Source organism: Mixophyes fleayi, chromosome 6 (assembly GCF_038048845.1).
Source record: "Mixophyes fleayi isolate aMixFle1 chromosome 6, aMixFle1.hap1, whole genome shotgun sequence".
NCBI lineage: Eukaryota > Metazoa > Chordata > Amphibia > Anura > Limnodynastidae > Mixophyes > Mixophyes fleayi.
Window position 1 is genome coordinate 121074950 of NC_134407.1, and position 27482 is coordinate 121102431.

The 27482-nt window shown below is 41.6% G+C and overlaps 1 protein-coding gene across 5 annotated transcripts in view; it reads left to right on the top strand.

Annotated features, from left to right (window-relative positions):
* Positions 1 to 27482, top strand: part of LOC142161523 (equilibrative nucleobase transporter 1-like) — a 125765-nt gene that overhangs the window by 21504 nt on the left and 76779 nt on the right. For 4 of the 5 annotated variants that reach the window (XM_075217211.1, XM_075217214.1, XM_075217213.1 and 1 more), the window contains exon 2: positions 1523 to 1690. In XM_075217211.1, the coding sequence (XP_075073312.1) occupies positions 1525 to 1690 (166 nt within the window). In that variant the 5' untranslated portion in view covers positions 1523 to 1524. Of the gene's footprint in view, positions 1 to 929; positions 979 to 1522; positions 1691 to 27482 lie in introns of all 5 variants that reach the window. The other variant, XM_075217212.1, reaches the window with a different exon arrangement.

The window sequence follows — 27482 nt, forward strand, 5'->3', positions numbered from 1 at the left end:
GCTCTTGTACAACAAATCATAATCATTTTTTTTTTTAGATTTTGTTCCACCTTCACTGCAGCTAGTGCAACGTGTGCTTTGAATTGTGTTTGCAAATTAGAGATTTTGTAGGTGAGTTTTCAGGAAAATATTTAAACAAGTGGATGTGAGAGAGCAGCTGTTTCAAACAAGAAAGAAACTGTGGTTTGACAAATGTGATCATTTCACAGATCATCACACTTTCTTCTGTCTCGTGAGATATGACTACGTGAGATCAGCAAAATATATTTCATAAAAGCAAGGCAAAAAAGGAATACCCCCCAAAAAACAAGAGTGGTAAGAGCGAATACTGACTTAAGCAGAGAAAGTGCAGCGTGAGAAGTGGAATGAGGAATAGGCAGATGAGGTGCAATACTAATGAACTTCAGTAATATAAACAGAAACAGTATATGTAGAAACTTTCAAACAGTGTAAAAAACAATATAAAAAAGAAATTGTAAGCAGGATGTGAAGTGACAGATACTAGAAAGTTTTGTATGATTAATTCACTGACTTTTAAGTTAGATTATTACATTGCATTTCTGTGTGTGTTCGTTTTAGACGTGGTTATAGCTAACATCATTTTCTGTAATAGATAAACTGTGCTTGTACTTAACTTGAAGATTGCTAATTAACATTGTTTTATATCTATAGATATAGGATAGTAATGTATATCTTATTTTGGTTGATTTTTTAGGTCATATATATATATATATATATATATGTGTGTGTGTGTGTGTGTGTGTGTATGTGTCTCTGAACAAGTTATATTGGATTAATTGTAATAGGTAAGGGAGAATGGGTTCCATATAGTAAATGTTTCTCTCTGCTTGAGTTAACAGCAAGGTAAATTTTAATTAAAAGATTATGGACACATATTTATTTACTGTTTTGCTTTTGTGTGTCTTAAGCCTTGGAGGTACTGTGGAACAAAAAAGAGGCGGTTAATTTACTGAACAGGTTTGGTTTTTATCCCTTTTGGTTATATTGTCATATTTTTATTATTATTATTATTATTATTATTATTATTATTATTATTATTATTCATACATGCCAACTCTCCTGGAAAGTCCGGGAGACTCCCGAAAGTCGAGCAAGCTGGCATTTCTCTCGCATCCCAATCTCACAGAGAATCGCGTCATTTGACGCGATTCTCTGTGAATCACGCCATTTTGGAGGGCGGGAGGGGGCGGGACGAGGCCTAACGCATCATTTTGGCCCCGCCCCCGCGATGCAAATTACGTTTTCATGGGGGCGGGGTCAAAATGACGCGATTGGCCTCGTCCCGCCCCCTCCCGCCCTCCAGTCATGCCCCCTCTCCCGGAAACAAGTTTCCGGGAGTTGGTAAGTATGTTATTATTATTATTTTTATTATTATTATTATTATTATTATTATTAATGTACTTATCATACTCTCCCTTCTGTGTCTGCACTTTTAGTATATTGAATTCAAAACATTTTTTGTTTGATATTTGTCCTAATAAAGTTTCTTTCACCTCCACAGAGATGCGCTGCCAGCGTGTGCTGACTCTGATCACTGGCTTTATAGAATGCATTTGCTTTGCGGGCGTCATCTTCGGATGGGCGTCCCTTGTGTTTGTGCTAATGGAAGAAAAGTATTTTCAGAATCTGTGTCCGGACACTAGAAATCAAACTAGCAATGCTACTGCTGGTGAGTATTGTTAAATATAAATAGCTTGTGATAAGCACCTATTGTAATATTGTTTTACTGAGGAGTCTTGGGGATTGCAAGTAATAGCCTCTCAATACTATGGGCCTGATTCATTAAGGAAGGTAAGGCAAAAAAATTAGTAAGTTTTCTCCTGGACAAAACCATGTTACAGTGCAAGGGGTGCATATTAGTTTATTATTTTGCATATAAGTTAAACACTGGCTGTTTTTTCACATAGCACACAAATACTTGATAACTTTATTTTTACACTGAAATGTAAAGTTGATCTAGGACATGCCCTATCCCAACTATCAATCTGTCCCCACATTTTAAATTTAGCTCCCCCTGCAATGCAACATGGTTTTGCCAAAGTGAAAATTTACTTTCTTTAATAAATCAGGCCTTATGGGTATAAGAAATAAACCATTGTCAGGACAACTTTTCTGTTATTGGTGCATGCAATTTTGAGGACTTTAATTAGTTTAAGAAGCATAAAACCCAAAATTATAAAATGTAAATATATCTGTTAATAATTTTCACAAATATAAAAAAAAACATTTCTGAAACTCGGCATAAAAATGGGTTTTGGTCATTAGGAAGACGTTTTTCCCATGTATATGAAACGGTCGGTTACTCTACTGAAAAACACTGCATGGAGTTTTAAAAACACACAAACATGTTTCTTTCCTTTGTAATAGCCTAATTTGAAAATGGCAGAAAACACAAATACATAATAACTGTTGTGGGGTGTGGTAAGTGTATGAGCTACAATAACATGGTGTCCTCCATATAATGAAACTAGAAACAGTAATACTTATCTGTTCATAGCCGTGGTGCACTGTATAGAGTCCCATGATATCCTTTGAACCAATGTATGGCATATGTGATTTATTTTTATATGCATTTCGCTTATTTAGCTTTGTTTCTCTACATTTTCACCCCATAAACTTACACCAGTCTATTTACCCTGTATTTATTATTGTTTTAGAATCTATTTTTTGGATGACAACCAGTTAAAACACCTACATTTACCTTTTAATCATCAATTAATTTTGTTTGTTTAATATATATGTGTGTCTATCTTTCTGATCTGATTCATAACTAGCTTCACTAGTATACTCTTCTTTCTCTCACCCCAAATTGTCTACCTCTCAATTAGACAAAGGTGATGACCCCTGGCTCCAGTGCAAAACTATCAGAGACATCATAGAACTCAATACAATGATTCACGGCTACAAATGGATAACTAAACAAAAAAACTGTCTAATTAATAAATATAATCTACTGGATAAAGTGGTAACAGTGGTTGCAATTGCTACCAGGCCCCAATGGAATGAGTGGAGCTAGTCTGCAACTCCACCTGCAATGCCTTCTCGTCAGTGACAGTGAGATGCTAGACAGTTGTGTTGCCGTGTCATACACTTCAGATAGAGAAGAAGGCGTTTGGGCAGTATTAGAACCCCTCCTCTGCCAGGGGTATTTACATAACTATGTGAAGGTCAAGGCCTATGTACAGCTATGAGTTCTCCACAACTGTGTGGAAATTTCAGACAGAAGAAAAATGTAAGTGAGGCATGGAGGATTCTCTCTGTACAAATGGAGGGACTGTCTATGTAATGGGGGTTTGGACAATAGGTGTAATGCAGCTTACATTGCCTCAGAAAGACCCTGCATTCAACAATATTCAATACAAGACGTGAAAGCAGGATAGGGGAAGTCCGGATAAGACTTTGCATTGGGGTCCAGGGGCCTCTAGCTATGCCATTGAACATATAACATACCTGCTTAAAAACGTTAACTTTTATTAAGGTGTCAACCTGCTTACAATGATCTGTTCCATTGTTTTTCTTCCTGTCATATAATAAGGGAGGGAGTAAAGATTTGGGGGCCCTGGGTCCTGTAAGAGAGGGGGGGTTTCTATGATCTACGACATATTGTCATCATTAATTAAAAAGAGAGAGAAAAACTGCGTTATTGTTACCCACAAATCTTACCAATTGCACCTCCATATCTCTCCCACTGTCCCCTCCATATCTCTCCCATTGCTCCCTCCATATCTCTCCCATTGCACTGCTATATATCTCCAATTGACCCTTCATATCTCTCCCATTGCCACCTCTATATCTCTCCCATTGCTCCCATCATATCTCTACCATTGCACCTCTACATCTCTCCCATTGCACCTCTATATCTCTCCCATTGACCCTCCATATCTCTCCCATTGTCCCCTCCATATCTATCCCATTGCACCTCTACATCTCTCCCATTGCACCTCTACATCTCTCCCATTGACCCTCCATATCTCTCTCATTGTCCCCTCCACATCTCTCTCATTGCTCCCCCCTCCATAGCTCACCCATTGCCACCTCCCTGTTTCTCTCATTGCAACCTCCTAAATGTCTCTCTCATTTCAACCCTCTAGCTCACTGTAGCTCCCTCACAATAGTTCTCATTGCAGTTGTCACTCACCGGACTGTGAGTGCTACTTCTAAGGTAGCTAGGAACCGTGTCCGTCCATTATTATGAGGTACTGCGCATGTGCAGTCCCTTTTAACCTTCAGTTCTGTTCCTTTAACTTAATTGTCTGATCAGGCAACACTCCCTATATTAAGCACCTGTGGTCAATACCACGTGGCCTGATCTTGGAGTCTCATTCCTCATGAGTCTCTGAAGGTGTTCCAGTGCCTCCTCGTGTGTTCAGCTTATGCTGATTCCTGTTTGCCGTTTGTGGTTTCCAGACCACTTCTACTCCTCGTGTTCCTAGTGACTTCAGCAGCTGATTCCTATCCGCTGCCTCCGTATATCTACAGTTACAGATTACTGCAAACTCTCCTGTGTTTCATCGTGACTCCAGCAGCTGATTCCTATCCGCTGCCTCCGTATATCTACAGTTACAGATTACTGTAAACTCTCCTGTGTTTCATCGTGACTCCAGCAGCTGATTCCTATCCGCTGCCTCCGTGTGTCTAACAAGTTACAGATCTCTCCAACTCTCCTGTGTTACATCGCTACTGTTCCAGCTGATTCCTGTTAGCTACTTCAGCGTGTCTACAGAGTCCTGCTCGTCTCAGCGCTCCAGTCTGCATTCCACCTGCCGTCAGCCGACCCGCTGCCTACTGCTTCTACAGTGTGTCCTTTCGTGTCAACTTGCCTGTTAAGCATCGAGTCTACTGTTGAAGTCGTATAATTGGATGAACGAAAGTATATTGGTTTAATATTGGTTTGCCGTGCGTATTGCGAAGCGTACGCCATGTGTTACGTGGCGTGGTGCGTTCGCACGGTAAAATACGCACGCACACACTCGCATTACAACAGTTAGTTATTTATATAATTTCATATTGGTTCTGTTACACTGTAATTCAGGAGCAGATAGTATTCGGTTTATTATTAGTCTATATATATATATATATATATATATATATATATGTATATATATATATATATATATATATATAAATAATAATATATATATGTATATGTATAAATATATATATATATATATATATATATATATATATATATATATATATATAGTGATTATATGTACATTGTAGTGTTATTAAAGGTTTAGGTAATAGGAAAGGTGTCATGCCTGATATCATATTGAAGCCCTAATCATCAGCAGCTGTCCGGTGCAGTCGGCGAAGAGATCGCACATTGCATACTTTAGTTATTGATATTAGAGAGTAAACCTTTGTATGATACTGGCTATGAAGAGGAGCAGACCCCCTGGACAGAAGACCCCACCTTTGGATTCCTTATATTGAATCAACCTATTACCTGTCTGGCCTGGACCCACCCAACGTCTGGACCTATAGAAACAATCTACGTCATCTCTATTGTTCACAATGAAACATTGACTGTATATATTAGCTGCATCCCCCACCAGGGTCTCAGTCTACTCTGACCAGTTATCTAACAGATACACTGTTCCATTGGGACCCATGGAAGCGCAGCGATTGCAGCGGTATGTATGTATGTAACTTTTGGTATTGGCTGTGCTGTACTGTACTGTATCATAATATAATAATGTATTGAATTGTTGACTATTTACATCTGCTAAAATAAACCACCATGTGCTTTGGACACACATACAATTGATTGGGCAATGCTTATTTTAAAACGATAGAATTACTTTAATAATTTGGGGGCTCTTGAGTTAGGAGTTACGTTACCGGCAGGTATGCAACGCTTACGATATTCGGTTCCTCAACAAAGGGTGGATGGACGGACGCGTCGTATAAAGCAGGAAAGAACGTAATGCGTCTAATACCTGTGGTTCACTGTGTGTTGCGAAACCGAATGTCCGTTGTTGCATAGACTGAAGGAGCGCTAATTAGAATCTAGGGACAAGAAAGAAAAATGTTTCTTTTTATTGTCGTTTTATGTTTTAAAGTGTATTGCATTGCTGTGCGTATGTGTATTTCCTGCTGTGCGTACGCGAACTTACGGTAGATTTGCCACGTGGTTGTACAATAGTTTTGATAGTTGTTATATGCATACTGTAAGCACTTGGTAAAGTCTCTGAAAAGATAGTGCCATTGTTTGGGAAAGTTATTTTCTGTACAGAAAACAAAGGTTATGTGTGTGTATGTGAATAAATACATAAAGGCAAAAATATACTGGTAACTATAGGCAACTATAGGTTTTCGCACGTGCACCCAATACTAATCACGACATTCACTGATAAAGGGTATTGTTTGCTGGAAGGGACAGAGCATTGCGGTGTTATCTGTGGTCCGCATAATGAATCATTGAGCTGTGCAAATCGACCGCATGGCAAGGTCGTGATTGAGTATTGGGAGGGCAGTGTGGTACGATTTAAAAAATTCATAGCGCTGTAGTTCAGGTGTGTCTGACGGGGCATGTTAAAAAAAGGTGACCTGACAACAAAGGTTCTGTTCTAGGGCTGAGCAGGATATAAAGAAACCTTTGTGTGAGTGCTGTTCTGTTCTAATAAGAGCAGGTGATAAAGAGACACCACAGAGTATGCATGGCATACTCGAAGCGAAAATAACAGGTTTTCGCGGCATTCCCAAATATTAATCGCAAAGCTTACCGATAGTTAGTATCCGTAAGCCGTGCGATCGGACCGCATGGTTGATTTAGTGCAGCCGTGATTGCGACTTGGGAGATGTGGGAGGAAATACGCTGCAACCACTGATATTCTTGATTGATATCTGGTGCTGACAGTGGTAAAGTACTCAAACTAGGAAGGGCATTGATATCTTAAGGGGACGTGCCTGTTAAAAACGTCCATGAATAAAAAAAAAATCTCTAGTAAGTTCTGTTTCAAAGGAGAACAGGTAAAAGTCTTTTTGTGTAGCGTTGAGAAATAGGTTGTTTTCACAATGGATACGAAGCAAACGCTAGAGATAGTTCATGTTGTGCTACCTAATGAATGGCCGGTTGGTTCGGCAAAATATGTTATGTATAATAAATACGGTGCGTATGCTACGGCATACTGCGACAAATGGGTCAAGATGACCCGGGAGTGTGTGAAACCTTTCCCAAACATAGGTACTCTTGACTCAGAGGTGTTAAATAATGTTAGAGATAAAGTGCAGTTGATTAAATCAACAAAAACGAGAATTGAACATGATGACTGTTTAAAATTGTGGCAAATCGAAGGTAACACGTGGCAGAGCAGCGAACGCACAGCGGAAGTGAGTGTAAGGAAAAACACGTGTTCAGCGGAAGTAAGCGTACCGGAAACAAGCATTCCGGAAGTGTGCGTTGCAAAGCGTGGCGAACTGAGCGCAAACACGCCCCCGATAAATTCGGTTGGGGCGGGAAGTACTGCCAATACCAAAAATGTAAAAATGGTAACTAGTAACTTGTATGGTGTTTTAAGTAATGTTAAAAGTAATGTTTCAGGACAAAGAAGAGGAACGGTCCCACCAGCAGGGGCCGCTGCTGAAAGTGGTGAGAATAATGAAAAGGTTAACACAGGGGGAGACATTCATTGTACTGCAACAGCAATTCCAGCAACTAGGTCAGAACAGAGTGATTTGGTAGGCTTATATCCCATCCGCAGAACAGCAGTTCCCAATGGGAAAGCGGACAGAGATGGTGTAGTTCCCATGAAACAGGTAGCAGTGTATTCTCCATGGACTAAGACGGAACTATTTACAATTATGTCTGATTTCCCTGATCCTAGAAAAGATTTGGCCAAGTGTCAGAAATTTATTAGACATTTAGGTAATGCACATGAACCTACTAATAAAGATTGGCGAGTGCTGTTTAGAGCTTGTCTTCCTCTCGATACTGATATACAGAAGTTCATTGAGGGTTGTAGCTTGGAGAAGGATAAACCCTTAACTGAGGATAACAATCAGCATAATATTAGACGTATAATCAAAGAGTTGGCCGTATATTTTCCAGTGACTGTGGAATGGGGCAAAATATACAACATCAAACAAAAAGGTAATGAGAATACAACTGATTATTTTTCAAGGGCGCTAGCGGGCATTATTAAGTACACAAGAATATGGGATATAATGGTAAATCCACATTACAGGGAGGTAACTGTTGCAGTACTAATGGCCGGCCTCCGGGAGGATCTAAGGACTTGGATACAAAACCTCTTTTCCTAATTGGAGAGGTCTCACGGTAACTGATATTAGAGAGCATGCTATAGAACATGATAAAAATATATGTAAAAAGGAAAAAGCACAGAGTGATAGGTTAATGATGTTGAGTATCCAGGCATTAGAAAAACTACATCCACAACCTCAGAATTATAAAAACCACTATAAGGGACGAAAGAAACAGAAATCTTTGAAGTGTTTTAACTGTCTTAAAAAGGGACATTTGAGGAAAGATTGCAAAGAAAATATTAGAGCCAAGGCTAAGAAAATGGGACACGAAGAAAAGAGACTTAGCCCACCTAAGGGAGAATCACATAGACACCCACAGAGACGGCGCACACAAGTCTCGGAGACTTCTCAACAGTTTCCTGTGCACCTCATAGCAGCCAATGCCTTGGGGGAGAACCATAGTCAACCCTGGAGGTTAGGTCAGACCTGTAGTCCTACAAACAGGTGGGGTTTAAACTGTGGTAAGTAGTAGTGTACAAGAAACTGATTTCTAAAAGGTAACCTTTGTTGATTTTGTTTGTTCATTTATGTTGTGAAATGTTTGTTTTCCTAAATTGCTAGCCGACGGCAAAGAATAGAAATGTTTGTTGTGTTTGCTGTTTTAAGATAACTATATTGTTCTTCTTCTCACAGGTAAAGGGGACACAAAAGGAGTATAGACTTAGTGATCGAAAGGGGAGATAGAGAAATAGAAGAATCACTCTTGAAAGACAAATTAACAATAGACAATTGGAACACTCTTTTGTTTTAGGCTGCAGTGTCTCATGATAATTTGTTTGGCTGAGAATCATTATCCAACAATGAAGTATGTACATACTTTGCTCCAAAATATCGTTTTATGTATTTCAGAGAAAATATGAGTCACTAAGAGTACATTTTTTCATTTCTCTATCATAAATTAGAAAAGTCCATTGAAAAGGTATGTAGTCAATGAGATACCGAGTTCTTAATGAACAAATGACGGACGACACTGGATTGCACTGTTAATACCCCCTAGTCAAGTATGGGGAGGGGTCATAGTTAGAAAATAGCTAAGGGGAACAGTGGAATGAATACAGCCATTTCCCCATAGAGTCAGAGTCCAATCCAGCTGTCAGTTTGTTGTAAAAATCTCCCTTTCTACATGTATGTTTGTATTCAAACCTTTGTATTCCCATCATTCATTGCTTTCCTATTTCCCATTCTTTACACAAATGCTAGTCTCTCTCTCTCTCTCTCTCTCTACCCTCTCTCTCTCTCTCTCTACCCTCTCTCTCTCTACTCTCTCTCTCTCTCTCTCTCTCTCTCTGCTCTGGTAGAGATAAAATCAGACAGTCTCAACAATAAGGCTAAAACATATTTTATGTTTTTACATAAGACAAATTCAGAGATACACACATTAGATTGACATGAGTTACAGAAACAGTCAGGGGTTTTGTTTTCATGTGTATAGAAACTGCTGATTTTAAGCAGAAAGGTTCTGTTGTGGAAATACGATTCATGTGTTATAGATTGCATATCTGTTTTGTTTTTTTTGTTTTGGCTCGTGCCTCCTGTACAAAAATGTGCCTTTATATGGATGCACAAAGGGTGGGCAGGACAGGAGGACAGAAGAATGCTAGAGGTGAGGCATACAGATATGCATCTCTGTATAGAACATTGGAGTAGGATTTTTACCACAAGATACGACATAATGTGAAACCCTAGAAAATGTAGAATTTTCATGTTTTATATTTTTTCACTGTTAGACAGACATGTACTGGATACTGTTATATTTGAAGAAAGTGTTATAGAAAGAGACCCCTTTGCCTTTCCCACTTAGTCAAGTAGCTGAATATGAGGTACTGAGAATGACATGTGAGTTGGCAGAGGGAAAATCGATTGATATACATTGGTCTTTAGCATTTTTCTAGTCTAGAGGGCGATGTTGAGGTGACTGAGAAATCGTTTTATAGCAATACCAGCACATGATTAGGACACTACATAGAGGACTTTATACAGTGACACAGTTACCAACTGAAGTAGCTGCTAGTAAGGTCCACACTTACACGCACAACCATACATGGCTGTCACACCAGGGAGAACATAGCTGTCAAATAGACAGCAGGGTTTTATGTGACAGCTAACAAATCTATGTTTTGTTTTGTTCTTTGTTGTATTGTTTTAGTTTTAAAAAGGTGAACACACACACACATGCACGCATACACATATTGGTTAATATAGGAAGATTTGTGTTACCCGAGGGATAAACTGTCTGGAAGGTGAGGAGTCTGGTGGACTCTGGAGAGATGGACAAGGTAGACCAATAGAGCCATCCCATATCCCTCCTGCTGATGGGTTTTCCTCCAGGTAAAACAAATACACGTCATCCAATTACCACCATGCAGGATCCTCAAGTATACACAGGTGTACCAATGAAATATGTCTGGGTAGAGGTGTATTGAAATGTGTCTAATGTATTACTGTATCATACTCAAAGCTTTTGTTATTTAATGTGATAGTCCTAGAGTTATAATAGATAATAGGGGTATTCATGTTGTTGATAATAGATGTATAATGTATGAGTAGTGGTAACAAATCACATACTTTCAGTTAGCCATAAACCAGTGTGAACATAAAGTAGTGGTACTCGGTAGAATGAATTGAATAGAATAAGAGTTGGAACTTGATTGAAGTGCCACTAGTCCTTTCCCGCTACCAAGAGATCACCCCTGGGCAGACTCCTAACCTGTCAGTTTTTGAAATGTTCTTGACCCCTCGTGAGATGAGATTGTAACTGGGAGGCTAGGTTAGACCTTGAGAGAAGGTAAATAGTGAGACAGCAACCGAGAACGTCCAAAACACTGTTTCCTGAAAGGTCACACCAACTGTCAGGATGTTGGATCAGGAGAGTAAGTTGTGGAGCAGAAATTTCTTAAGCTTAGGTTATTTGCCAGACAGGTACCTGGTGTAGGCTACTAGCCTCACGGCTTCAAGGGTAGCAGAGACACACTGGTGCCCATACCACCCACTGCAGAGGGGCCAACACTCAGAGAAGGGTCCAAGGGCACTCATGAGTCTGTACTGGAAGGCCTCGAATGCAGTTAGTAGCACCTGAGCCAAAGGCTAAGACTGTTGTCCTGCATGAAGTTGTAGTTTTTCCTGTTTTGTGTTCTCTCATTACATTTTCTTCTCAGGGCGGTTAATTCTTTCGATTATTAGCAGGTGACAGAGACTGGTTCGGGTAATGATAAGGAGGTATTGGGGAGAAAGAAGTTAGTAGCATAATCAGTCCAGTCAATTACTCTATTCAATTCAGGGGTAAAGGAAAATTTAGAAACCTTGGAGCTTGGAGAAAGTGCGAGGGGCTATTGTCTGAGTAGCATTACGCCCGTAAGTATGGCGACCCCATAGTTAAAAAAGAGACACACCCAGCGATGCCAGTCCAGTAATATTCGGACTTGAGCAGGCATCCTTGAGAATGATTATCATTCTTGGGAGGGTAAGGTTTTAGACCAAACAAAGTGCTGGGCGTGCTCACACGTGCCTCAGTGATTATATCAAGTAGGATTAGTTCTCTTTCCACTAAATATTCTTGAGGTACCCGAACTATAGGCGGGAGGTCACTAAGGGAAAAATTAGGACACCTAGGTCCCTTAGTCTGAAGTCTCCCAATGCTTTGCAAGCCAATCACTGTTAAATCTGAGTATTGAGAGACTGGGAAGAACGAACAGACAATAGCCCGCCCACAAGTGTTGATGAAAAGAACTGGTGACTTTATTAGATGTGTGTATATTAACGCAAGCTGAAGGAGATTGCATATGACATTATTGATAGACATAGGATGATGCTATTGATGAACATGAAGTGTTTAAATGTATTCTGAGCTTGAAGACATGCGTTGGACAGAAGAACCTGTTAAACTTGAAGAACTGTAGTAAAGAATTCTGTATAGCTGATACACGTTCTACTGTACCATGTACCTTTCCAAATAATGTATTAAGTGTTTTATTGCACCCTTGAAGGGCATACAAAAAGTTATCTCCAAGCTCCAGAAGTGTACGGTTTATAGTAAAAGAAGAAGTCGTTTAGAGGATTAAGACTCTCTCTTATGATAACTTGTTTAGATCTATAAACAGTGTGGACATACACCAAAGGGGATTTGTATTACATAACAATGAAACGTGGTACTGAGATCCTGCTTATAACATCTTTAAGGTGATAGTTTATTGTACTATCAAAGGGTGGACTGTTGAAGTCGTATAATTGGATGAACGAAAGTATATTGGTTTAATATTGGTTTGCCGTGCGTATTGCGAAGCGTACGCCATGTGTTACGTGGCGTGGTGCGTTCGCACGGTAAAATACGCACGCACACACTCGCATTACAACAGTTAGTTATTTATATAATTTCATATTGGTTCTGTTACACTGTAATTCAGGAGCAGATAGTATTCGGTTTATTATTAGTCTATATATATATATATATGTATATATATATATATATATATATATATATATGTATATGTATAAATATATATATATATATATATATATATATATATATATATATAGTGATTATATGTACATTGTAGTGTTATTAAAGGTTTAGGTAATAGGAAAGGTGTCATGCCTGATATCATATTGAAGCCCTAATCATCAGCAGCTGTCCGGTGCAGTTGGCGAAGAGATCGCACATTGCATACTTTAGTTATTGATATTAGAGAGTAAACCTTTGTATGATACTGGCTATGAAAAGGAGCAGACCCCCTGGACAGAAGACCCCACCTTTGGATTCCTTAGATTGAATCAACCTATTACCTGTCTGGCCTGGACCCACCCAACGTCTGGACCTATAGAAACAATCTACGTCATCTCTATTGTTCACAATGAAACATTGACTGTATATATTAGCTGCATCCCCCACCAGGGTCTCAGTCTACTCTGACCAGTTATCTAACAGATACACTGTTCCATTGGGACCCATGGAAGCGCAGCGATTGCAGCGGTATGTATGTATGTAACTTTTGGTATTGGCTGTGCTGTACTGTACTGTATCATAATATAATAATGTATTGAATTGTTGACTATTTACATCTGCTAAAATAAACCACCATGTGCTTTGGACACACATACGATTGATTGGGCAATGCTTATTTTAAAACGATAGAATTACTTTAATACTACGCTCCTCGGCTTCCAGCTCTGCTACATCGCTTCAGCTCTCCCGTGGTCTACTGCTGTTCAATTCGATATACTACTGCTTCCTGAGTATTTTGTCGTCCTTGCTGGCCTACCTACAGTGCGCTGCACCTACCTGCCACTTCCATTCTGCAAGGACTTCTCATCTCGTCAGTTCCCTGCCGCTCAGGTATCCCTGCAGCTATCTCTAACAGCCTGCTCATCTGAACCACGGTATGCATACTTCTCATTGACTGTGCTGGTGTATTGCATATCCATCTGGACTGAGTTGTTCTCCTCCGGAGTTTCCATCCTCTGAGACTATTGCTATTATTGACTGTGTTTCCTTTTGCTGGACTATTCTAGTGACTTTGTTTATCTGTGCAGTGCTGTTCATTCATTATTATTATTGTGTGCAGTTCAACGTGGGATCAAGTTCAGTGTACCCGTGTAGACTCTGCATTGCATTTATCTCCTCGTGTCCTTCCTCACATATATATTCAGTGGTACAACTTGCTAGAGGCAGACCACTGATTCCTGTTTCCCTGTGTCACCAGTTGCATATATCCTCTCACATAAGCAGTGGTACAACTTGCTACACGCAGACCACTGACTTCCCCGTTACCTTCACCTGGATTCCATTCCTTCACTACAGTCAGCGGTACAACTTGCTATACGCAGACTGCTGACTTCCACCTCCTTATTACTCCTGGACATTCTTCTCACTATAGCAGTGGTACAACTTGCCGTGCGCAGACCACTGACTACCCTCACGTGTCCTTGTCCATCCAGATCCTCGTGTTCAGTTATCTATTGTTTACCAGTGCTGCTAGTCATAGACTTTCTGAGCATTCTCTAACCATCTGCTGTTTCCAGTTCCATTATCACCCTGCCACCAGAGTATCATATACCAACTCTACTGCTCTGATAAGACCATCAGCGGGTGATACTGGGTAAAGACTCCTAGTGCCCGTGACAGCAGTCCACTTGCTATAGTTCGTATTGCAGCACAAAAGAGGAAAAAAAGCTGTGTTATTGTTTCCCTCATATTGCCTCCTCCATTTCTCTCACATTGCTGCCCCCTCCATGTCTATCCCATTGCCCTTCTATATGTCTCCCTTTGCACCTCTATATCTCTCCCATTGCCCCCTCCATATGACTCCCATTGCATCTCTATATCTTTCCCACCGACCCTCCATATCTCTCCTTTTGCACCTCTATATCTCTCCCATTGACCCTCCATATCTCTCCTATTGACCATCTATCTCTCTCTCTCAATGCACCTCCATATCTCTCCAATTACAGCATTTATATCTCTCCCATTGCACCTCCACATCTCCATATCCCTCTTATTGACCTCTCCATGTCTCTCACATTGCCATCCCTTCCATAATGCTCCCTTTGCTCCCTCCATATCTCTCCCATTGTACCTCTGTATCTCTCCAATTGACCCTCTAAATCTCTCACATTATCCCCCCCATATCTCTCCAATTGCACCTCTATATCTTTCCCATTGAACCTCTATATCCCTCCCATTCACCTCTCCATATCTCTCCCATTGTAGCTCTATATCTCCTCCATTACACCTCAAAATCTCCATATCTCTTCAATTACCCCCTCCATATCTCTCCCATAGCACCTCCATATCCTTCCCATTGTCCCTCCATGTCTCTCACATTGCCGTCCCCTCCATATTGCTCCCATTGCTCCCTCAATATCTCTCCCAATATACCTCTATATCTCTCCCATTGACCCTGTATATCTCTCCCATTGCTCCTCCATATCTCTCCAGTTACCCCCTCCATATCTCTCCCATTGCACCCCCATATCTCTTTATATCCCTCCCATTGTCCTCTCCATGTCTCTCCCATTGCTGTCCCCTACATGTCTCTTCCATTGCTGCCCCCCCATGTCTCTCCTATTGCTGCCTCCTCCATGTCTCTATCATTGCCACCTGCAAGTCTCCCACATTGCCACCTCCATGTCTCTCTCATTGCCCCCCCCTCCATAGCTCACCCATTGCCACCTCCCTGTTTCTCTCATTGCAGCCTCCTAAATGTCTCTCTCATTGCAACCATCTAGCTCTCTGTTGCTCCCTCACAATAGTTCTCATTGCAGTCCACTTGCTATAGTTCTTATTGCAGCACAAAAGAGAGAAGAGCTATGTTATTGTTTCCCTCATATTGCCTCCTCCATTTCTCTCACATTGCATCTCCATAACTGTCTCATTGTCCCCTCCATATCTCTCCCATTGCCCCTACAAATCTATCCCATTACACTTCTATATGTCTCCCAGTGACCCTCTATATATCTCCCATTGCCCCATCCACATCTCTCCCATTGCCCCCTCCATATCTCTCCCATTGCACCGCTATATTTTTCCCATTGCCACCTCCATATCTCACCCATTGCATTTCTATATCTCTCTCATTGCCCCTCTATATCTCTCTCATTGCCACCTCTATATCTCTCCCATTGCACTTCTATATCTCTCCCATTGACCCTCAATATCTCTCCCATTAACCCTCCATTTATCTTACATTGACCCTCTATATCTCTCCATTGCACCTCTATATTTCTCCCATTGCACCCTTCATATCTCTCCCATTGCACCTCTATATCTCTCCCATTGACCCTCTAAATCTCTCCCATTGCACCTCTATATTTCTCTCATTCCACCTCTATATCTCTCCCATTGTACCTTTATATCTCACCCATTGACCCTCCATATCTCTCCCATTCCAACTCAATATCTCCATATTTCTCCCATTGCCCCTTACAAATCAATCCCATTGCACTTCTATATGTCTCCCATTGATCCTCTATATCTCTCCCATTGCACCCTCCATATTTCTCTAATTGCACCTCTATATCTCTCCAATTACACCTCTATATCTCTCCCATTGACCCTCCACATCTCTCACATTGCCCCCTCCATATCTCTCCCATTGCACCGCTATATTTCTCCCATTGCCACCTCCATATCTCTCCCATTGCACCTCTATTTCTCTCCCATTGCCCCTCTTTATCTCTCCCATTGCCCCCTCCATATCTCTCCCATTACCCCCTCCTTTTCTCTTCCATTGCACCTTTATATCTCGCCCATTGACCCTCCCATTGCATCTCTATATCTCTCCCATTGACCCTCAATATCTCTCCCATTGCAGCTTTATATTTCTCCCATTGCCCCCTTCATTTCTCTCCCATTGCACCTCTATATCTCTCCCATTGACCCTCTATATCTCTCCCATTTCACCTCTATATTTCTCTCATTCCACCTCTATATCTCACCCATTGACCCTCCATATCTCTCCCATTCCACCCTCAATATCTCCATATTTCTCCCATTGCCCCTTACAAATCAATCCCATTGCACTTCTATATGTCTCCCATTGATCCTCTATATCTCTCCATTGCACCTCTATATTTCTCCCATTGACCCCTTCATATCTCTCTCATTGCACCTCTATATCTCTCCCATTGACCCTCTATATCTCTCCCATTGCACCTCTATATTTCTCTCATTCCACCTCTATATCTCTCCCATTGCACCTCTATATCTCACCCATTGACCCTCCATATCTCTCCCATTCCACCTCAATATCTCCATATTTCTCTTATTGCCCCTTACAAATCAATCCTATTGCACTTCTATATGTCTCACATTGATCCTCTATATCTCTCCCATTGCACCCTCCATATTTCTCTAATTGCACCTCTATATCTCTCCCATTGCACCTCTATATCTCTCCCATTGACCCTCCACATCTCTCACATTGCCCTCTCCATATCTCTCCCATTGCACCGCTATATTTCTCCCATTGCCACCTACATATCTCTCCCATTGCACTTTGATATCTCTTACATTGCCCCTCTATATCTCTCCCATTGCCCCCTCCATATCTCTCCCATTGCACCTCTATTTCTCTCCCATTGCCCCCTACAAATCTATCCCATTGCACCTTTATATTTCTCTCATTCCACCTCTATATCTCTCCCATTGCCCCCTCCATATCTCTCCCATTGCACCTCTATATCTCTCCCATTGACCCTCCATATCTCTCCCATTCCACCTCAATATCATCATATTTCTCCCATTGCCCCTTACAAATCAATCCCATTGCACTTCTATATGTCTCCCATTGATCCTCTATATATCTCCCATTGCACCCTCCATATTTCTCTAATTGCACCTCTATATCTCTCCCATTGCACCTCTATATCTCTCCCATTGACCCTCCACATCTCGCACATTGCATCCTCCATATCTCTTCCATTGCACCGCTATATTTCTTCCATTGCCACCTACATATCTCTCCCATTTCACTTTGATATCTCTTTCATTGCCCATCTATATCTCTACCATTGCCCCCTCCATATCTCTCCCATTGCACCTCGTTTTCTCTCCCATTGCACCTTTATATCTCTCCCATTGCCCCCTTAATATCTCTCCCATTGCACCACTATATTTCTCCCATTGCCCCCTCCATATCTCTCCCATTGCACCTAGATATCTCTCCCATTGTCCCCTCCATATCTCTTCCATTGCACCTTTATATCTCTCCAATTAACCCTCCATATCTCTCCCATTGACCCTCCATATCTCTCCCTTTGCATCTCTATATCTCTCCTATCTCATTGCAGTCCACTTGCTATAGTTCTTATTGCAGCACAAAAGAGTGAGAAGCTGTGTTATTGTTTCCCTCATATTGCCTCCTCCATTTCTCTCACATTGCTGCCCCTCCATGTCTATCCCATTGCTGCCTCCTCCATGTCTCTCCCATTGCCACCTCCCTGTTTCTCTCATTGCAGCCTCTTAAATGTCTCTCTCATTGCAACCCTATAGCTCTCTGTTGCTCCCTCACAATAGTTCTCATTGCAGTCCACTTGCTATAGTTCTTATTGCAGCACAAAAGAGAGTAAAACTGCAATTGTTTTCCTCATATTGCCTCCTCCATTTCTCTCACATTGCAACTCCATAACTCTCCCATTGCCCCCTCCATATCTCTTCCATTGCCTGCTCCATATCTCTCCCATTGACCACCCTTATCTCTCCCATTGTCCGCTCCATATTTCTCCCATTACACCACTATATCTTTCTCATTGCCACCTCCATATCTCTCCCATTGCACCTTATTAAAGTAATTCTATAGTTTTCAAATAAGCATTGCATAGGCGATTGTATTGTGTTTCTAACGCACAAAGTGATTTATTTTAGCAGATGCAGAGTTTAATATTTCAATACATTATTATATTTAAGATATAGTATAGTACAGTCAATACAAAAAGATACATACATACCGCTGCGCTAACCATGGACACCAGTGAACAGTAGTTCACCCTTGAATACTGTGATCAGAGTAGACAGAGGCTAGTGGGGGTGCAGCTATGATTATATATACAGTCAGAGTTACAGAGTGAACAACAGAGATGACGCGACTTGCTTCTATAGGTCCAGACTTCAGATGGGTCCAGGGTAAACAGGTCATAGGCTGGTTCAATCTAAGGAATCCAAAGGTGGGGGTCATCTCTTTAGGGGATGAGCTCTGTTCTTCTTGCCTGACTCTCCAGTTACAATTAGTCTATTAGCATTTTATGGTCAGTATCATATTAAAGGTTTATTCCCTAACATCAATAACTAGAGTATGCAATGTGCGATCTCTTCGCCGAATGCACCGGACAGCTGCTGATGTAAAGGGGATTAATATGATATCAGACATGACACATTTCCTTTAACCTGAACCTTAAATAGCACTGAAGTGTACATTTAATCATATTATATAAACTAATAATAAACTAACTACTATCTGCTCATAAATTACAGTGTAACGGAACCAATATGAATTTGAATTATATAAATAACTAAATGTTGTAATGTGAGTGTGTACATGTGTATTTTACCGTGCGATCGCAATATGCCACGTGTAGCTTGGCATACTGAGTGCAATCGACCAATAAAATAATATCAACCAATATACTTTCGTTCATCCAATTATACGACTTCGACAACCTCTATATCTCTCCCATTGCCCCCTTCATATCTCTCCCATTGACCCTCCATATCTCTCCCATTGACCAACTATATCTCTCCCATCGCCCCCTCCATATTTTTCCCATTGCACCTCTATATCTCTCCCATTGCCCCCTCCATATCTCTCCCATTGCACTGCTATATCTCTCCCATTGCACCCTCCATATCTCTCCCATCTCCCATTGCACCTCTATATCTCTCCCATTGATCCTCCATATCTTTCCCATTACACCTCCATATATCTATATCCCTCCTATTGCCCCCTTCATGTCTCTTATATTGCCGTCCCCTCTATATTTCTCCCATTGCTGCCCCTCCCTGTTTCTCTCATTGCAGCCTCCTAAATGTCTCTCTCATTGCAACGCTCTAGCTCTCTGTTGCTCAATGCAGTCCACTTGCTATAGTTCTTATTGCAGCACAAGAGAGAAAAGCTGTGTTATTGTTTCCCTCATATTGCCTCCACCATTTCTCTCACATTGCATCTCCATAAGTCTCTCATTGTCCCCTCCATATCTCTCCCATTGCCCCTACAAATCAATCCCATTGCACTTCTATATGTCTCCCAGTGACCCTGTATATCTCTCCCATTACCCCCTTCATATTTCTCCCATTGCTCCCTCCATATCTCTTCCATTTCCCCCTCCATATTTCTCCAATTGACAATCTATATCTCTCCCATTGCCCCCTCCATATTTCTTCCATTGCACCGCTATATCTCTCCCATTGCCCCCTCCATATTTCTCCCATTGCACCGCTATATCTCTCCCATTGCCCCCTCCATATCTCTCCCATTGCATTTCTATATCTCTCCCATTGCCCCCTTCATATCTCTCCCATTGACTCTCCATATCTCTCCCATTGACTCTCCATATCTCTCCCATTGACCAACTATATCTCTCCCATTGCCCCCTCCATATTTCTCCCATTGCACTTCTATATCTCTCCCATTGACCCCTCCATACCTCTCCCATTGCCCCCTCCATATCTCTCCCATTGCACCTCTATATCTATCCCATTGCCCCCTTCTTATCTCTCCCATTGCACCTCTATATCTCTCCCACTGACCCTCCATATCTTTTGCATTGACCAACTATATCTCTCCCATTGCCCCCTCCATATCTCTCCCATTGCACCGCTATATCTCTCCCATTGCACCCTCCATATCTCCCCCATTGCACCTCCATATATCAATATCCCTCCCATTGCCCCCTCCATGTCTCTTACATTGCCGTCCCCTCCATATTTCTCCCATTTCTGCCCCCTCCCTGTTTCTCTCACTGCAGCCTGCTAAATGTCTATCTCATTGCAACCCTCTAGCTCTCTGTTGCTCCCTCTCAATAGTTCTCATTGCAGTCCACTTGCTATAGTTCTTATTGCAGCACAAAAGAGAGAAAAACTGTGTTATTGTTTCCCTCATATCTCACTATTTGCCCCCTCCATTTTTTTTGAATTGCAACTCCATAACTCTCTCATTGTCCCCTCCATATCTCTCCCATTGCCCCCTACAAATCAATCCCATTGCACTTCTATATGTCTCCCAGTGACCCTGTATATCTCTTCCATTGCCCCCTCCATATTTCTCCCATTGACCCTCCATATCTCTCCCATTCCACCTCAATATCTCCATATTTCTCTTATTGCCCCTTACAAATCAATCCTATTGCACTTCTATATGTCTCACATTGATCCTCTATATCTCTCCCATTGCACCCTCCATATTTCTCTAATTGCACCTCTATATCTCTCCCATTGCACCTTTATATCTCTCCCATTGACCCTCCACATCTCTCACATTGCCCTCTCCATATCTCTCCCATTGCACCGCTATATTTCTCCCATTGCCACCTACATATCTCTCCCATTGCACTTTGATATCTCTTACATTGCCCCTCTATATCTCTCCCATTGCCCCCTCCATATCTCTCCCATTGCACCTCTATTTCTCTCCCATTGCCCCCTACAAATCTATCCCATTGCACCTTTATATTTCTCTCATTCCACCTCTATATCTCTCCCATTGCCCCCTCCATATCTCTCCCATTGCACCTCTATATCTCTCCCATTGACCCTCCATATCTCTCCCATTCCACCTCAATATCATCATATTTCTCCCATTGCCCCTTACAAATCAATCCCATTGCACTTCTATATGTCTCCCATTGATCCTCTATATATCTCCCATTGCACCCTCCATATTTCTCTAATTGCACCTCTATATCTCTCCCATTGCACCTCTATATCTCTCCCATTGACCCTCCACATCTCGCACATTGCATCCTCCATATCTCTTCCATTGCACCGCTATATTTCTTCCATTGCCACCTACATATCTCTCCCATTTCACTTTGATATCTCTTTCATTGCCCATCTATATCTCTACCATTGCCCCCTCCATATCTCTCCCATTGCACCTCGTTTTCTCTCCCATTGCACCTTTATATCTCTCCCATTGCCCCCTTAATATCTCTCCCATTGCACCACTATATTTCTCCCATTGCCCCCTCCATATCTCTCCCATTGCACCTAGATATCTCTCCCATTGTCCCCTCCATATCTCTTCCATTGCACCTTTATATCTCTCCAATTAACCCTCCATATCTCTCCCATTGACCCTCCATATCTCTCCCTTTGCATCTCTATATCTCTCCTATCTCATTGCAGTCCACTTGCTATAGTTCTTATTGCAGCACAAAAGAGTGAGAAGCTGTGTTATTGTTTCCCTCATATTGCCTCCTCCATTTCTCTCACATTGCTGCCCCTCCATGTCTATCCCATTGCTGCCTCCTCCATGTCTCTCCCATTGCCACCTCCCTGTTTCTCTCATTGCAGCCTCTTAAATGTCTCTCTCATTGCAACCCTATAGCTCTCTGTTGCTCCCTCACAATAGTTCTCATTGCAGTCCACTTGCTATAGTTCTTATTGCAGCACAAAAGAGAGTAAAACTGCAATTGTTTTCCTCATATTGCCTCCTCCATTTCTCTCACATTGCAACTCCATAACTCTCCCATTGCCCCCTCCATATCTCTTCCATTGCCTGCTCCATATCTCTCCCATTGACCACCCTTATCTCTCCCATTGTCCGCTCCATATTTCTCCCATTACACCACTATATCTTTCTCATTGCCACCTCCATATCTCTCCCATTGCACCTTATTAAAGTAATTCTATAGTTTTCAAATAAGCATTGCATAGGCGATTGTATTGTGTTTCTAACGCACAAAGTGATTTATTTTAGCAGATGCAGAGTTTAATATTTCAATACATTATTATATTTAAGATATAGTACAGTACAGTCAATACAAAAAGATACATACATACCGCTGCGCTAACCATGGACACCAGTGAACAGTAGTTCACCCTTGAATACTGTGATCAGAGTAGACAGAGGCTAGTGGGGGTGCAGCTATGATTATATATACAGTCAGAGTTACAGAGTGAACAACAGAGATGACGCGACTTGCTTCTATAGGTCCAGACTTCAGATGGGTCCAGGGTAAACAGGTCATAGGCTGGTTCAATCTAAGGAATCCAAAGGTGGGGGTCATCTCTTTAGGGGATGAGCTCTGTTCTTCTTGCCTGACTCTCCAGTTACAATTAGTCTATTAGCATTTTATGGTCAGTATCATATTAAAGGTTTATTCCCTAACATCAATAACTAGAGTATGCAATGTGCGATCTCTTCGCCGAATGCACCGGACAGCTGCTGATGTAAAGGGGATTAATATGATATCAGACATGACACATTTCCTTTAACCTGAACCTTAAATAGCACTGAAGTGTACATTTAATCATATTATATAAACTAATAATAAACTAACTACTATCTGCTCATAAATTACAGTGTAACGGAACCAATATGAATTTGAATTATATAAATAACTAAATGTTGTAATGTGAGTGTGTACATGTGTATTTTACCGTGCGATCGCAATATGCCACGTGTAGCTTGGCATACTGAGTGCAATCGACCAATAAAATAATATCAACCAATATACTTTCGTTCATCCAATTATACGACTTCGACAACCTCTATATCTCTCCCATTGCCCCCTTCATATCTCTCCCATTGACCCTCCATATCTCTCCCATTGACCAACTATATCTCTCCCATCGCCCCCTCCATATTTTTCCCATTGCACCTCTATATCTCTCCCATTGCCCCCTCCATATCTCTCCCATTGCACTGCTATATCTCTCCCATTGCACCCTCCATATCTCTCCCATCTCCCATTGCACCTCTATATCTCTCCCATTGATCCTCCATATCTTTCCCATTACACCTCCATATATCTATATCCCTCCTATTGCCCCCTTCATGTCTCTTATATTGCCGTCCCCTCTATATTTCTCCCATTGCTGCCCCTCCCTGTTTCTCTCATTGCAGCCTCCTAAATGTCTCTCTCATTGCAACGCTCTAGCTCTCTGTTGCTCAATGCAGTCCACTTGCTATAGTTCTTATTGCAGCACAAGAGAGAAAAGCTGTGTTATTGTTTCCCTCATATTGCCTCCACCATTTCTCTCACATTGCATCTCCATAAGTCTCTCATTGTCCCCTCCATATCTCTCCCATTGCCCCTACAAATCAATCCCATTGCACTTCTATATGTCTCCCAGTGACCCTGTATATCTCTCCCATTACCCCCTTCATATTTCTCCCATTGCTCCCTCCATATCTCTTCCATTTCCCCCTCCATATTTCTCCAATTGACAATCTATATCTCTCCCATTGCCCCCTCCATATTTCTTCCATTGCACCGCTATATCTCTCCCATTGCCCCTCCATATTTCTCCCATTGCACCGCTATATCTCTCCCATTGCCCCCTCCATATCTCTCCCATTGCATCTCTATATCTCTCCCATTGCCCCCTTCATATCTCTCCCATTGACTCTCCATATCTCTCCCATTGACCAACTATATCTCTCTCATTGCCCCCTCCATATTTCTCCCATTGCACTTCTATATCTCTCCCATTGACCCCTCCATACCTCTCCCATTGCCCCCTCCATATCTCTCCCATTGCACCTCTATATCTATCCCATTGCCCCCTTCTTATCTCTCCCATTGCACCTCTATATCTCTCCCACTGACCCTCCATATCTTTTGCATTGACCAACTATATCTCTCCCATTGCCCCCTCCATATCTCTCCCATTGCACCGCTATATCTCTCCCATTGCACCCTCCATATCTCCCCCATTGCACCTCCATATATCCATATCCCTCCCATTGCCCCCTCCATGTCTCTTACATTGCGTCCCCTCCATATTTCTCCCATTTCTGCCCCCTCCCTGTTTCTCTCACTGCAGCCTGCTAAATGTCTCTCTCATTGCAACCCTCTAGCTCTCTGTTGCTCCCTCTCAATAGTTCTCATTGCAGTCCACTTGCTATAGTTCTTATTGCAGCACAAAAGAGAGAAAAACTGTGTTATTGTTTCCCTCATATCTCACTATTTGCCCCCTCCATTTTTTTTGAATTGCAACTCCATAACTCTCTCATTGTCCCCTCCATATCTCTCCCATTGCCCCCTACAAATCAATCCCATTGCACTTCTATATGTCTCCCAGTGACCCTGTATATCTCTTCCATTGCCCCCTCCATATTTCTCCCATTGACCCTCCATATCTCTCCCATTCCACCTCAATATCTCCATATTTCTCTTATTGCCCCTTACAAATCAATCCTATTGCACTTCTATATGTCTCACATTGATCCTCTATATCTCTCCCATTGCACCCTCCATATTTCTCTAATTGCACCTCTATATCTCTCCCATTGCACCTCTATATCTCTCCCATTGACCCTCCACATCTCTCACATTGCCCTCTCCATATCTCTCCCATTGCACCGCTATATTTCTCCCATTGCCACCTACATATCTCTCCCATTGCACTTTGATATCTCTTACATTGCCCCTCTATATCTCTCCCATTGCCCCCTCCATATCTCTCCCATTGCACCTCTATTTCTCTCCCATTGCCCCCTACAAATCTATCCCATTGCACCTTTATATTTCTCTCATTCCACCTCTATATCTCTCCCATTGCCCCCTCCATATCTCTCCCATTGCACCTCTATATCTCTCCCATTGACCCTCCATATCTCTCCCATTCCACCTCAATATCATCATATTTCTCCCATTGCCCCTTACAAATCAATCCCATTGCACTTCTATATGTCTCCCATTGATCCTCTATATATCTCCCATTGCACCCTCCATATTTCTCTAATTGCACCTCTATATCTCTCCCATTGCACCTCTATATCTCTCCCATTGACCCTCCACATCTCGCACATTGCATCCTCCATATCTCTTCCATTGCACCGCTATATTTCTTCCATTGCCACCTACATATCTCTCCCATTTCACTTTGATATCTCTTTCATTGCCCATCTATATCTCTACCATTGCCCCCTCCATATCTCTCCCATTGCACCTCGTTTTCTCTCCCATTGCACCTTTATATCTCTCCCATTGCCCCCTTAATATCTCTCCCATTGCACCACTATATTTCTCCCATTGCCCCCTCCATATCTCTCCCATTGCACCTAGATATCTCTCCCATTGTCCCCTCCATATCTCTTCCATTGCACCTTTATATCTCTCCAATTAACCCTCCATATCTCTCCCATTGACCCTCCATATCTCTCCCTTTGCATCTCTATATCTCTCCTATCTCATTGCAGTCCACTTGCTATAGTTCTTATTGCAGCACAAAAGAGTGAGAAGCTGTGTTATTGTTTCCCTCATATTGCCTCCTCCATTTCTCTCACATTGCTGCCCCTCCATGTCTATCCCATTGCTGCCTCCTCCATGTCTCTCCCATTGCCACCTCCCTGTTTCTCTCATTGCAGCCTCTTAAATGTCTCTCTCATTGCAACCCTATAGCTCTCTGTTGCTCCCTCACAATAGTTCTCATTGCAGTCCACTTGCTATAGTTCTTATTGCAGCACAAAAGAGAGTAAAACTGCAATTGTTTTCCTCATATTGCCTCCTCCATTTCTCTCACATTGCAACTCCATAACTCTCCCATTGCCCCCTCCATATCTCTTCCATTGCCTGCTCCATATCTCTCCCATTGACCACCCTTATCTCTCCCATTGTCCGCTCCATATTTCTCCCATTACACCACTATATCTTTCTCATTGCCACCTCCATATCTCTCCCATTGCACCTTATTAAAGTAATTCTATAGTTTTCAAATAAGCATTGCATAGGCGATTGTATTGTGTTTCTAACGCACAAAGTGATTTATTTTAGCAGATGCAGAGTTTAATATTTCAATACATTATTATATTTAAGATATAGTACAGTACAGTCAATACAAAAAGATACATACATACCGCTGCGCTAACCATGGACACCAGTGAACAGTAGTTCACCCTTGAATACTGTGATCAGAGTAGACAGAGGCTAGTGGGGGTGCAGCTATGATTATATATACAGTCAGAGTTACAGAGTGAACAACAGAGATGACGCGACTTGCTTCTATAGGTCCAGACTTCAGATGGGTCCAGGGTAAACAGGTCATAGGCTGGTTCAATCTAAGGAATCCAAAGGTGGGGGTCATCTCTTTAGGGGATGAGCTCTGTTCTTCTTGCCTGACTCTCCAGTTACAATTAGTCTATTAGCATTTTATGGTCAGTATCATATTAAAGGTTTATTCCCTAACATCAATAACTAGAGTATGCAATGTGCGATCTCTTCGCCGAATGCACCGGACAGCTGCTGATGTAAAGGGGATTAATATGATATCAGACATGACACATTTCCTTTAACCTGAACCTTAAATAGCACTGAAGTGTACATTTAATCATATTATATAAACTAATAATAAACTAACTACTATCTGCTCATAAATTACAGTGTAACGGAACCAATATGAATTTGAATTATATAAATAACTAAATGTTGTAATGTGAGTGTGTACATGTGTATTTTACCGTGCGATCGCAATATGCCACGTGTAGCTTGGCATACTGAGTGCAATCGACCAATAAAATAATATCAACCAATATACTTTC